This window comes from Trichoderma gamsii, assembly GCF_001481775.2.
Source record: "Trichoderma gamsii strain T6085 chromosome Unknown Scaffold_74.2, whole genome shotgun sequence".
NCBI lineage: Eukaryota > Fungi > Ascomycota > Sordariomycetes > Hypocreales > Hypocreaceae > Trichoderma > Trichoderma gamsii.
In genome coordinates this window covers 1-12,267 of record NW_020171411.1, presented here as the reverse complement: position 1 = coordinate 12,267, position 12,267 = coordinate 1, and the positions used below count along the sequence as shown (strand labels likewise).

At 48.1% G+C, this 12,267-nt stretch overlaps 3 protein-coding genes across 3 annotated transcripts; 1 reads left to right on the top strand and 2 right to left on the bottom strand.

Moving 5' to 3' along the window:
- Positions 1 to 2,959: 2,959 nt before the first annotated feature.
- On the top strand, positions 2,960 to 4,046 carry TGAM01_v210833 (hypothetical protein; the record flags this gene model as incomplete). Its single annotated transcript, XM_018809727.1, has 3 exons — positions 2,960 to 3,529; positions 3,588 to 3,818; positions 3,879 to 4,046. The coding sequence occupies 3 exons, from the start codon at positions 2,960 to 2,962 to the stop codon at positions 4,044 to 4,046; spliced, it is 969 nt and encodes a 322-aa protein (XP_018657049.1).
- Positions 4,047 to 6,743: 2,697 nt separating this feature from the next.
- Positions 6,744 to 8,593, bottom strand: TGAM01_v210832 (V-type proton ATPase subunit B; the record flags this gene model as incomplete). The annotated part of the gene is made up of 7 exons (XM_018809728.1): positions 6,744 to 7,539; positions 7,590 to 7,915; positions 7,968 to 8,129; positions 8,180 to 8,215; positions 8,269 to 8,288; positions 8,354 to 8,438; positions 8,495 to 8,593. 7 exons carry the CDS (start codon positions 8,591 to 8,593, stop codon positions 6,744 to 6,746), a joined length of 1,524 nt encoding a protein of 507 aa, XP_018657050.1.
- Positions 8,594 to 10,456: 1,863 nt separating this feature from the next.
- On the bottom strand, positions 10,457 to 12,141 carry TGAM01_v210831 (hypothetical protein; the record flags this gene model as incomplete). The annotated part of the gene is made up of 4 exons (XM_024550884.1): positions 10,457 to 10,834; positions 10,889 to 11,012; positions 11,085 to 11,515; positions 11,596 to 12,141. 4 exons carry the CDS (start codon positions 12,139 to 12,141, stop codon positions 10,457 to 10,459), a joined length of 1,479 nt encoding a protein of 492 aa, XP_024404365.1.
- Between the last annotated feature and the right edge of the window lie 126 nt (positions 12,142 to 12,267).

Sequence of the window (12,267 nt, the reverse complement as noted above, 5' to 3'; positions counted from 1 at the left end):
GTTCAATATAGCGGTCTCCATCTTTGAGCTGAGGGTCTATATTGGCAACACTCTCTTGAGCAAGAGTGTGACTATCTGTAGGCGCCTTATCCATAACTAATTGTTTGTTCTTGTCAGTGATGCTAGAGTCCATGGTTTGTAATGACCTGAAAGTTTTATTCTTTTCAAAAAATATTATGACCCATTCGAGCCTTAACTTAGTAGGGTCACCGTTCTGACAGTTATATAAACACACAGGATCAATTTAACTATTTATAGTTGATAAAAGATCAATGACGCTGGCGGTGGCGACTGTAGTAAAGTTCATTGAATAGGACCCTACTAAGTTGGTAGCACGCTAATTGCCAAGCTTTAAGAGGCTGGTTTTCTCAAATAAGATGGTGCCATAAGTATTAAGTACTATGCTAATTTTTTCTTACTTGATTAGTGCGACGGCTAAATCCCTTGCTAAAGATGTGAGGAAGATGGTGAAGTGTGTGAGCATAACTATAGTTAACGAGATTTAAAAGACGCATCACGAGCTGAAACCGAATATTAAGAACAGAAAACTCAAGCGATTTCCCAAGTTTCTTATCTTTTGTTTGTAAGTCAGACTAGCTTGATTTGCAAATGAAAGTTGGGCAGCAATGTATACCCAAACTTCGGCACTGTACGGCCCGCTTTGGAGATTTTGTAAAGTCAGTCAAGCACTCATCTGATCACTTGTTGTAGAATCTTTGGTGAAGTATCAGCCTAGGATTTGACTGAATGGAATTAACCTATATTCGCACACCCAAGGCCGCCTCTTGCGTTGTCGCATTCTTGCGCTGGGCTTCTAGCAAGTCGAGGGTAAAGGCTTAACGCAATGTGGCTCCGAGGCGTCGCTGCTGGTGGAAGAAGATAAAACGGTTTTCAGTTCAGACATACGGCGACATCTTGGTCTATACTTATGAGTATAGAGTTGGTTCCAAGGTAATAAACCAGTTGTTGGGTTTATGTTACAGAAATAGAGGAAGCAGTCTTAAATTTTATTCACAAGTGAGTAATACATAGAATAGAAGGGTAAGCTTATATTCGGTCGTGGGATTTTGTTATCGACTGGCTATCTCAACTATCTGAATGACCGTATTACTCAAAATATATGCCCAGTCGTTTCGTTTCTATATTATCCAAATATTCTAACGAGTGTAGCGAAGTGTATAAGTAATGTGATGTTCACTTTGTGAAACTGAATATCCTTCTGGAACGGGCAATCGTTCACTTATATTCACTTTTGAGAAGTGAACACAATTCTGTGCGACTATCAAGGTGTAGACTCGTAACAACGGGCCCCAGAAAAGTAGTTATTTATGTTCCGCAGTATCAATGTTGTCCTATATATAAATATATAGAATTTAGTGGGTCATGTTATTAAGTATCCACAGTAAGGAGTTTCAGAGAATGAGAGCGTCTGAACTGTTGGTTTCAGTATCTGGCTCCTCGTGAGCGATCGAATGACTCTTTTTATAGATTGGGTGGCAAAATTGTGCCAGTATTGCCGCAAGTTCAGATCCGATGGTGCGATATCTACACTAGGCAACAGTTTAGTTGAGAGATCTATCAGTATCCTTGATAGACTTGTTCAAGAAGCAGGGGAGGACCCAAACTGGCCAATTTGAAAAGAATGCCTTATAATGCGGGCTAGATTAGTGGCTGATGTCGCCAGTGGATATTCTTGGATTTTCTGTTGCCATTTGGTTGAACCGTCCTATAATTTGAGCCTTCTTCTCCCTTTTGTCCTCGCCTTCTTGATCAGTTGCACTACTACTTCACACTAGCATTGTAGTGGCAGAGGCTGGTATTGCTCCAATCAAGCTAGTTCCCATCCCTGAATACAAAGCACACCAACCATCATCCTGCAGAATTTATTTAAGTGTGTTGACCGTACCTCGGTACACTATAGTAGACATCTGTGGCCTCCCTCCAGTATTATTTATTCCCTTCCATTGACCACTTGCATCCATGGATGAGCCTCTGTATGATGGTGGCCTTGCTAACTGTTGTGTTTGCAATCTTGTTCGAATAACTTTGTGTGGATATGTGGCTGCAGTCGCACACGCTTTGCTCGCGGAGCTGGCTGCTAGAATTCCCGAGACTTGAAACAGTCCCTGGTCCTCGCGCCAATTCCCAAGCCCTGTTCCTGTCAAATATGTCATAGGTCTCAAATTGTTTATACAGTGGAAAGTGTATAGTTATGTTTGTTACAACAAGCAAAGCCGGAGTTAAGTCCTGAATAAAACGAAGTAACGCCTTCTTGGTGATACATCTTCCGAGCGACGTCTATGATGAACCTTTACTCTCCAGTAGTGTTCTCGGTAGAGGTGCTTGATTGAGACATTAATCTGGTTTTGATAACCCATAATGGATATGTGATTAATGTAGAACAGGCACCTCCAGTAACTGCTGATATACATGAGGATGTCGATATATGTTGTACTACGCGTGACTATTAGGATGGAGTGCGTGGCAAGGGTGACTCACTAATTTTTCTCAAAGAATCATTGATCTTATGATATATTGGGTCCATAGTTGGAAACCATGTCTACATTGTGATTTGGTTTTTATAACGTCCAGAGGACTTGTTACACTAGAGACTACCCCCGCTAGTAGCTCCGGCCAAACTTCGAATTGACGTATTCGATAAACAGAGTGTTAGGCCTTCCAATGGGTAAGTCAATAAAGATATTAAATGATTTTTTATTAACTTAAATATGCTGCTCCTTTATTTGGCTGCCGACATCATTGTCGTCATGGAACAATAATCGCAACACACAGGGCATTCTCAAGTTGGTGCTCATAACAGCAGCACCTACGTCTACGAACCGAGAATACCAGTAAGGTGGCGAAAAAAAGCGATCCCATCCACTAATATAGAAACTCAAGACCTCAACGCATGACTTGCTCTCCGTTCATACAGTAGATATCATCTTTACAAAGAGCCATGAGAAGGTCACGGCCTGCGCCCCAGGAAGTGGCATTGCGCCAACGCCATCCCTTAGGGACAGGCTTATTCACAGAAGCTATCAACGCAGCCAAGGTCGCCGAAAGCAAAGCAGAGAAAGCACTCCTCCTATGGGGCGACCTCCCCGCCTGGCGCCGCGACAACGCTTTCATTCACTCTGGCTATTGTCAAATCCGTCCGTCCTACTTGCACTCGCTTCGGTCCCTCTTCAATCTGCATAATGAATCCGTCAACGTCTGGTCGCACCTCCTCGGTGCTATAGCAGCTGTCGCTAGCTCATTCTACTTGTACTACGTCATCCGCCCGCGATACGATTTTACTACGCCATCTGACGTGCTCGTCTTCGCATTCTTTATTGGTGGCGCAGTGTTGTGCCTTGGCATGAGCGCGACGTTCCACGCTGTGCTCAATCACAGCCAGAAGGTGGCGCGGTGGGGAAATAAGCTAGATTATACGGGAATTGTCGTGTTGATTGTGGGAAGCTTCGTGCCGGCATTGTATTATGGCTTTTTTTGCATGCCTATGCTGCTCGCGGCGTATTTATGCCTGGTGAGTCTAGCTTTGAGAGGACGCGACATAACGGTGACGGCCGCTGACAAAGACCCAGATATGTCTGCTTGGCACCGGATGCGCTATTGTCTCGTGGGTAGAGCAGTTTCGCACCCCAAAATGGCGGCCATACCGAGCCATGATGTTTACCGGCCTCGGCTTATCCGGCTTCATCCCTGTTATTCACGGCGTCACCATCTATGGCTACAAGGGGTTCGAAGACAGAATCAGCGTTACGTGGATCATCGTTCACGGTGCCATGTATATCTTCGGCGCAGCTCTCTACGTGGTCGGCCATTCCATTTGTCTCCCACAGCGGTGGTGGATAACTGACTGACTGGGAATATAGGCTCGATGGCCGGAGAGGAGTTTTCCAGGAGCATTCGATATCTGGGGCAGCTCCCATCAGATCTTCCACATGTTTGTCCTGCTCGCTGCGGCAACGCATTTTTATGGCATGGTGAAGGCGTTTGACTACCATCACACGGTCTTGGGATCCCAGTGCTTGACCGAATAAATTGAGACGTTTTCGGTCGCTACCGTCATTCTAATTCCGTTACCTGGGTCATTTTAAACCCCAAGACCCACGATGCGCGCAAGACCGTATCTCATCGCTACTGCTGCCCTGGACCTGATAATTCGGATTCCACCCCTAACCGTGATCCTCCTCAGCAGTTCCTGTGCAACGCCAGGAGAAGATCCACAGGCCCGGTAACGCCATCGTCAGTCATTCACATCGCCTGTACCGGACTGATTCTATGGCTTGCGTCGTCTGCTACCCTTGTCAAGACAGCATCACTGCACTGTCACCCTACTCTTCTTGATGCTAATGCCTCTGCGCGCCGCTATCTGAGGCTCAAACAACCTCTAGGAACATTGATATTCTAGACTAGGAGCAATTAGAAGCGAACTATGACACTGGGCGAACACATGAAATGGGTCAGGTCTGCACACGATCCCCGACGGGAGGCAGCGACAACTCCGTTGTTACGCCACGGAAGAACTTCCCGCGATATTGGAGAGTGTGATCCAGGAGAGGAAGATTCTAAATTTATATTGCGACTAAAGTAGTGAATATGCAGAAACAACTGGATTGAACATACCCGAATTGGAAGGGGTTAATGTTATCGACGACATCACATGGACTATGATTAGAAGTCATGTATTAAATAATCCAGTTACAGGAATCTAGATTTCCCCACAACTAAGTGGGGAAACCATGGCTCCTCGCGAGCCGTTCCTTGTTCTCTGGCGCGGTAATGGCATCCGTTGAGCACAAGGTGTTGGTGTCAAGCTCTTGGCCGGGGCCGGGGGGGGGAAGGGAACCGGCAAGTGGACCTCAGATTGCTGGATGGAGCCCTTCTCCAAGATCTAGCTCGGTGGTGCCCTCATTTACATAAGTGCCAAATTCGCTGATCAGTACCACCTTAGACGCCCCCGGCACCTTGCGTGCTTCATTCATCGTTACTATACTAGGGGGCAAACACAAACGATCCACACTCTAAGATGTAACCTATGGTTTAATTAGGAGTACAAAATAGTTCCACCTTTGATCTTTCTTAATAGGCCTAGGATACGAGTTCTGTGGTTTGTAGAAGGCAGTTGAAAGAGGAAGGGGTAAAATGTATGGCAGAAATTTTATTTGGCGTGCCTTGGTTTGGTAGAGGAATGTCTCATGTCAATCAAAACCACAAATAAATAGAGGGAGTCCAGAGCCCTGGAGCTTAAGGTGGAACGGGGTGTCAGGGCCTTTCATCTGCGCTACTGTACGAATTCAGGGAGCTAGGCAGATTCACTGTCGATTGGCGGAGCTTGAGTGGTCGATCGTAGTGTCCTCCCTCAATGTAGATGTTAGAATATAAGCTAGGCCACAGCTAGAAACTAGTATTTTCACATGCGACGCCTTTCTTCTCGCTCCTCGGATGTACGATAGCGTCAGCCACGAACGAGGACCCAGAGCGCTGTGATTCCTGGCTCAAAGGCAACTTAAAGTTGCTGCTGACAAAGCTGCGCTGCAGGGGGGCAAGAAGATGTGAAGCGTCGATGGTGATATCGACAAAGGCGTAGAGAACATTGAACTTCGTCACGTGGACGGGGATGAAACGGCTGTGAGCATAATGGACAAGCAGATCGCAGTCGAGTGCTTGCACCGTGTAATCGTCAATACAGCATGCGCCGTAGGTAACGTCTCCCATAAGCGTCTCGATACCCGGGCAGAGCTGGGTGAGAACGTCGGAGAAGGTGATAGCAAAGAGGAGTTGTCTTTCTGGTAACCACAGTTCATCTTTCTGGGCACCTGAGAAACGGGTGCCATGGATCGTCTTGGGCATCTCAAACTTATAGTTGGCCGGCAGCAGGGTGATAGCGCCCTTGAGGTTGGGATCTTCGAGGCTCTCGTTGGGAACTTGGTTCAAGAATCTGGTTGCCCTTCGAGGTTTACTGGCAACAATAATAAGATATGTGAGCTATATGATCGTCACTCATACTTTGATTTTACAAATTCGAGAAAGAAACTGGTTGTCATCAATCGGTAAGCAAGCTCTGAATAGCACCACTCTCACCCGGCGTCCCTGATACTTCAATCTTCACCGCAGCCTCAGCCGCGGCTCGTCGACCTACGGATATCTTCTTCGGTTGCTTCAATGGCGCTCCTCTATTCTGTGTGTCGTTGGTATCGTGTAAGTTTCGGCGGCGGAGGACGAAGTCGACTGAGCGAGCTGGGCCTCTTTAATATCGGCCGCCGTGCCAACGTCGGTCTGTCACCAGTCCTTCTCCATTCCGCTTTGTATAAAGATACAGAAGAGTAAGAACAGAAAATCAAGTGATTTTCCCAGGTTTCTTGAATTTTATTTTTATATCAGTCTCGCTTAACTTGCAGAATGACAGGTTGGGCAGTAATGTAAACCCGAATTTATAACAATGTACGGCTCGCTTTGGAGATTTGTCAAGTCAGTCAAGCACTCATCATGATCACTTGTTATAGAGAGTTTAGTGAAATATCGGCCTAGGATTTGACTGAATGGAATTAACTCAGCTACCTATGTTCAAAGATGACCTTCTCTTGCGCGCTTCAATTTCTTTCAAGACGAGTCCTCCAGCATATAAACGATCCATTGAGAACAAGTTGCACTCTCTACGAGTCCTACCACTGCCTTGCGCGCCCATTATACTGTTCCCTATCAAAAATCCACAAAATTGGCTCCTCAGCTGTCAATTAATTTTCCTTGTTCTGCTGCTGACTACGGGGCACGGTCTCCGCCCGAGCCCTGACCTTGGTCTTCGTATCTTTGGCGGCTCGCTGGTAGAACTCGTTGAGGATTGTGGCGGGAATACGGTTGAGCAACTCCTTGGGGTAGATTCGGAGGAGGGTCCATGCGAGATCAAGAGACTCATAAATGGTTCGCGATTCGTACTGGCCCTGGCTAATGAACTGGCGCTCAAACTTCTCCAAAAACAACAGAGATAGCTTATCCTCAGCCGACAGAGCCTCCTCACCGACGACAGCCTTCATGGCCGCAGCATCACGACCGATAGCATATTTAGCGTATAGCTGGTTTGACACATCACCGTGGTCCTTGCGGGTCATACCTTCACCAATAGCAGACTTCATCAGACGGGACAGCGAAGGCAGCACGTTAATGGGAGGGTAGACCCCGCGGTTGTCCAGAGCTCGGTCAACAAACACCTGACCCTCAGTAATGTACCCAGTCAAATCAGGAATTGGGTGAGTGATATCATCATTGGGCATGGTTAGAATGGGGATCTGGGTGATGGATCCGTTGCGGCCTTTAACACGCCCAGCTCGTTCGTAGATACTAGACAAGTCAGTATACATATAACCGGGGAAACCGCGTCGGCCGGGCACTTCTTCTCGAGCGGCTGACACTTCTCGAAGGGCATCACAATAGGCAGAGAGGTCTGTGAGAATAACCAAGACGTGCTTCTCAAGTTGGTAGGCGTAGTATTCGGCAGTGGTGAGGGCGAGACGGGGAGTAATGATACGCTCGATACTAGGCGGAGTCAGTTCCGATTGCATGATATCATGAACGACTGCGCTTACGTAGGGTCGTTGGCGAGGTTTAGGAAGAGAGTAACACGCTCCAAGCTGCCGTTCTCCTCGAAGTCGCGAGTGAAAAAACGCGCAGTCTCGTAGTTCACACCCATGGCGCCAAAGACGATGGAAAAGTTCTCCTCATGGCCGTCGTGAACGATCTTGTTGGTAACACCCTGCTTCTGGACTAGACTAGCCTGACGGCAAATCTGAGCGGCGATTTCATTGTGAGGCAGACCAGAGGCGGAGAAGATTGGGATCTTTTGTCCTCTGGCAATCGAGTTCATGGTGTCGATGGCGGAGATACCGGTCGAGATCATCTCTTCGGGGTATTCCTAAGGTTATTAGCCAAAGAGTGAATACCGGAGCGCCCGCAGGAAGCCTTACACGAGAGTAGGGATTGATGGGACTCCCGTTGATGTCGAGGTAGTCCTCGGCCAGCACCTTGGGACCCTTGTCGATAGCTCGTCCAGATCCATTAAAGATACGACCCAGCATGTCCTCACACACACCGAGCTTTAAGCTCTGGCCGGTGAACTCGACCTTAGTCTATTACGTCTCAGCCCAACTTTCTTATTATGGCTCTCATTGCTGCCTACCTTCTTGACATCGATACCGGAAGTGCCTTCGAAGACCTATTAGACTTATCAATCGCCTTGTTGAAATATATCGCGTTTCGAGGAAGTACCTGAACGACCGCTCGATCACCTGTCCATCATTGTGAGCATGTTCGGCGTCATTACCTTTGGGAGTTGATTAATAGCCGCACGAACCTCGAGCTTCCAGGACCTGCCCCGATCGCCGAGTGCCATCAGGAAGAGTGAGCGTCACCATCTCGTTGTATCGCGGGTATTTGACCTATTTTGGTAAGCTGATAGGAAAGAAGCTGACGGGATCCTCGCATTACGACGTACGTTCTCGAGTATGACGAGGGGACCGTTGACGCCACCGACTGTGTTGTAGCGAATCCTCGGGTTGACCGAGTACGACGACGATTCGCGTGCATCTCCCATAATGAGCGATAGATCCAGCAACGGATGGGAGAGCAGGATGATAGGTGGATAAGGGAGGAAAAGCCGATGCAGAAGCTCGAAGAGGAAGTTCAGAAACGGGGAGGACGCCTCAAGCTGTGAGGAGGTTGGAGGAAGTTGAACTAGCTTCATCAAAGTGGAACATCCTGCGCCAGCTCAAAGACGCATGCCAATCAACTCACTGGGAAGCTGTTACTAAGTTCTCTTTCTCTACGGTTGCCGAAGAAAGCCGCTTGTGGTTGCAGCTATCTACCCTTCCCATTTGGGCAGAAAATTGTAGAGGTCAGCTGGGCCGAAATACCATTTTGGTCTTGGGATGAACGTTGAGGTTAACGGCAAATTGAAAGGGCAGCAGCTTCCCTTGTCAGTTATATAAAACTCGACGGTGCCTGGCGGGACCGGGTGAGGGCGATTTCAATCAAATATTTTTAATGGAATTTGAAGGTGAAAACGACGGAAAAGGGGTCAGCGGGCTCGGGGGAAGAGGGAGGGCGCGAGGATAGATCCCTTCGATTCCGGTAAGCCTCCGATCATGAAACCGGCACGCACCTCAGCAAGCACATTTCGCTGCAGTGGCTAGGTTATTTTCCAACAAACCTTCAACATGCCGTTTGGGTTGAATCCAAAAATGACGTTATCATCTACCTGTCAAGAACGAGAAGTTAAGAACGAGGCTTTGTGTGGCTTTTTCAAGAGAAACTTTGTTCTTTAGCAAGAGTCTTTGCTCTCGTCACATTATTAGGAAAGGCCATCTGGAGGGTTGCGGGAGCTGAATGTAATCCAGGTCTTCGGTGCACAGTTTTCATTCACGCCCCAATAAACCCACACAGTAGTCGCCAGGAAGGGCAGTTCTAGACTGCGGTTTCGCACGGTGGTAGCGATCCGTTGTCTCTCTAGGCCCGTCAACATTTCCTGCGGATTATCCCTGCTTTCGAGTCTTCGTTGTCGCATTGTTGCGCTGTAGCAGGTCGAGGGCGGGAGGCATGACGCAATGCGGCTCCAGAGGCGTCTCTGCTGGTGGAAGGTTATAAAACTAGCGCTGATTGGCCATATCCAAGCGGAATGCTCCGAGGAAGTTGATGGGGATTGGCGTTTGATGTTTTGGTAGGAAATGGCGTTCTTCGTCCGTCCCTCTCAACCGCTTCCCCCCCAGCCACCGTGTCATAGATACGTCTGCGACACGTTGTCATGATACTGTGTAGTTTGTGATGAGATATTGTGAAAAATATCGTTTACACAAAATATCGTTTATACAGGGTCCTTAGAATGATGGTCTTCATCGTTCTCGCAGGGCGTTAATATTCAACAAATGGGCACTCGAACTGTGGCAATGAGTCGCGCGATTCTTTCTAAGAAGATTATGCCACTTAGCATTTGCATCGAAATTCGAGGTCAGCATATCCCCTGGCCTTGTGTCTTGTTTAGAAACTCTACTTCCGACTGTCGCGATTGTTAAGAGTTGGAGTGGTGGATGGGACCCCCGGATGGGTGACCTGATCTGGTACCCGGCATTGGGACTCTTGTGAATGAACTGCTATGTGAATAGGATGTCCGTGTTCAGCTATTGGAAGTCAGACTACATGCCCTGTTCCCAATATCCACAGCTGACAAGGAGGGAGTTGGGAGGGGGGCAAGTGAAACCTAGCGAGGAGATTGCATCCTACGCAAACCCGGCATCTATGAACCTAGCTTATCGCCAATTAGCCGTAATAGCTGTTGCTGATTTCCTTCATTTAACTCATTATCTCTCTCGTCCCGCCTTCGCCAGTGTAGGACTGCGAGAATCGAAATCACCAAGTGCGAAAGATTTCTAGTCGCTGCCGCTACTAGACTAACTACAGACAACTATTCGTCCGCAGCGAATCTGCTAATAATATCCACCAACCTCTTTCTCGTCCTCCTCCGGCTAAAGACCTCTCCGTGATCTAAATCTCGAAACCACAGCACATCCAGCCCGTCACCTTTCCATATTCCATTTTCCCAGCTTTCAGTCTCCAGAGCCCAGTCATCTGTGCCCGTCAGATACGCTGCAACTGCGTTCGTGTCCACGATTGCGTCTCTGCCGGCTAGCACAACGGCCACGCGATGGTGCTGGATGTCTTCCTTCCACAAGACATTATCAGACCATATGAAACGTCGGCATAACGTATGCGCGACGCCCATGTCTTTAGCGCCGAAGTAAGAGAGCAGGTGTTCACTGGCGTTGGTGGGCTTCCGACAGATCTGAAGTGTCGAGGTTAGCGGAGGCCTTTAGTAGTAATGCAAGGAGAATGTTACAAAATTATATGCTACATCGGGGAGATGTAGCAGGAATGACACAGGATCAACAAACAAAGTCGGCCCGATCTTGCTTGCGATCTGTGGCTTGCGGAGGAGATGCGTAGCAACTACGCTTCCGTAGCTTTATAGATTTGAAGTTAATATACGGCAATGAGCAAGACACAAATCCAGCGAAAACAAGACGGCGACTCACGAGTGTGACACTAGTATAAATCTTTCCCACCCATGTGCCGTTAAAATGCAATGAACCTCCTCGCACATCTCATCCTTCAACATTGCCTCAGCTGTTATCCGAGAGCTTATTGGCATAATTTCTATAGCGATGATCCCCACCTGCCCATCCGACGAGTCCTTGCTATCTTCGACATTAAGGTCGGCCAAAAATGGTACATACATGTAGAGGCCAACGCCGATACCGTGTATGAATAAAACGGGGAGCCTGGTCCTGGAAGTATGCGGCCGGTACCAGTAAGTGAGAGTTCTCGCAGGGGAACGATAGCTATTGAAGAGATTGAGGAGGCGCGTGGGGAAAACGGCGAGAAACTGTAACAATGACGTGCGGTGGAAGTCGAAGGAGTAGAAGCGCAAATAGATAGATGCTAACGCATCGACAACAAATACGCACTATAGAATCAAGTTAGTACACCTCCCTAACTTCTACCGTGGGCAAGAAATTCATTTCGTAGCCCACCATGAAGACTTACCAGATACCATATCAAACTCCTATGTAGCATCTCGACCTTATCAAGCGTTAATCTAAGGCACTGCGCAACACCGCGGCCAGGTTCTAGCTTCCTCCCCAACAACTTCTCCATCTCTCCAATATACTCCTCCAGCTCCTCGTCATATGCCGGATCAGGCTCGCCAGAGTTTAGGAACGCCCACCGGAAGAAGTCCTTAACGTTCTCCCGTCTAATCTCTGCCACAGGCGCATCCCGGAACCATTTCGCTAGATACCGTTCCGGATCCGGGATATTGCTGTGGCAGCGCCAGAACAACCTCCGGCGATCGTCACGGCCGGCGGTGGGATGTGTCACGACTGTCTGGAGGTAAGTTTTGCGCGGGAGATAGACGAGAAGGTAGAATACTGCCTCGAGATTGAGCCACACCTCTAGCACATGGGGGACATAGAACGGGGGATGGATTAAGCAGCTGACGAGCGAATAGATAACGCCAAGGGGTGCAATGAGATGCAGGAGGAATATGCATGTTCGAATGTAAACGTAGTCCCAGGCGGATATACCTATCATGGTGTGAAGGCAGGTATATTGCCGCCAATAGAGAAGCTTGAGATGGGTGTAGTTTGGTTACTCAGTGAGTGATGGACATCCCCGGAAGGAAAATATGTGCACTGCCCCAATTTCAAAGAGCCATCC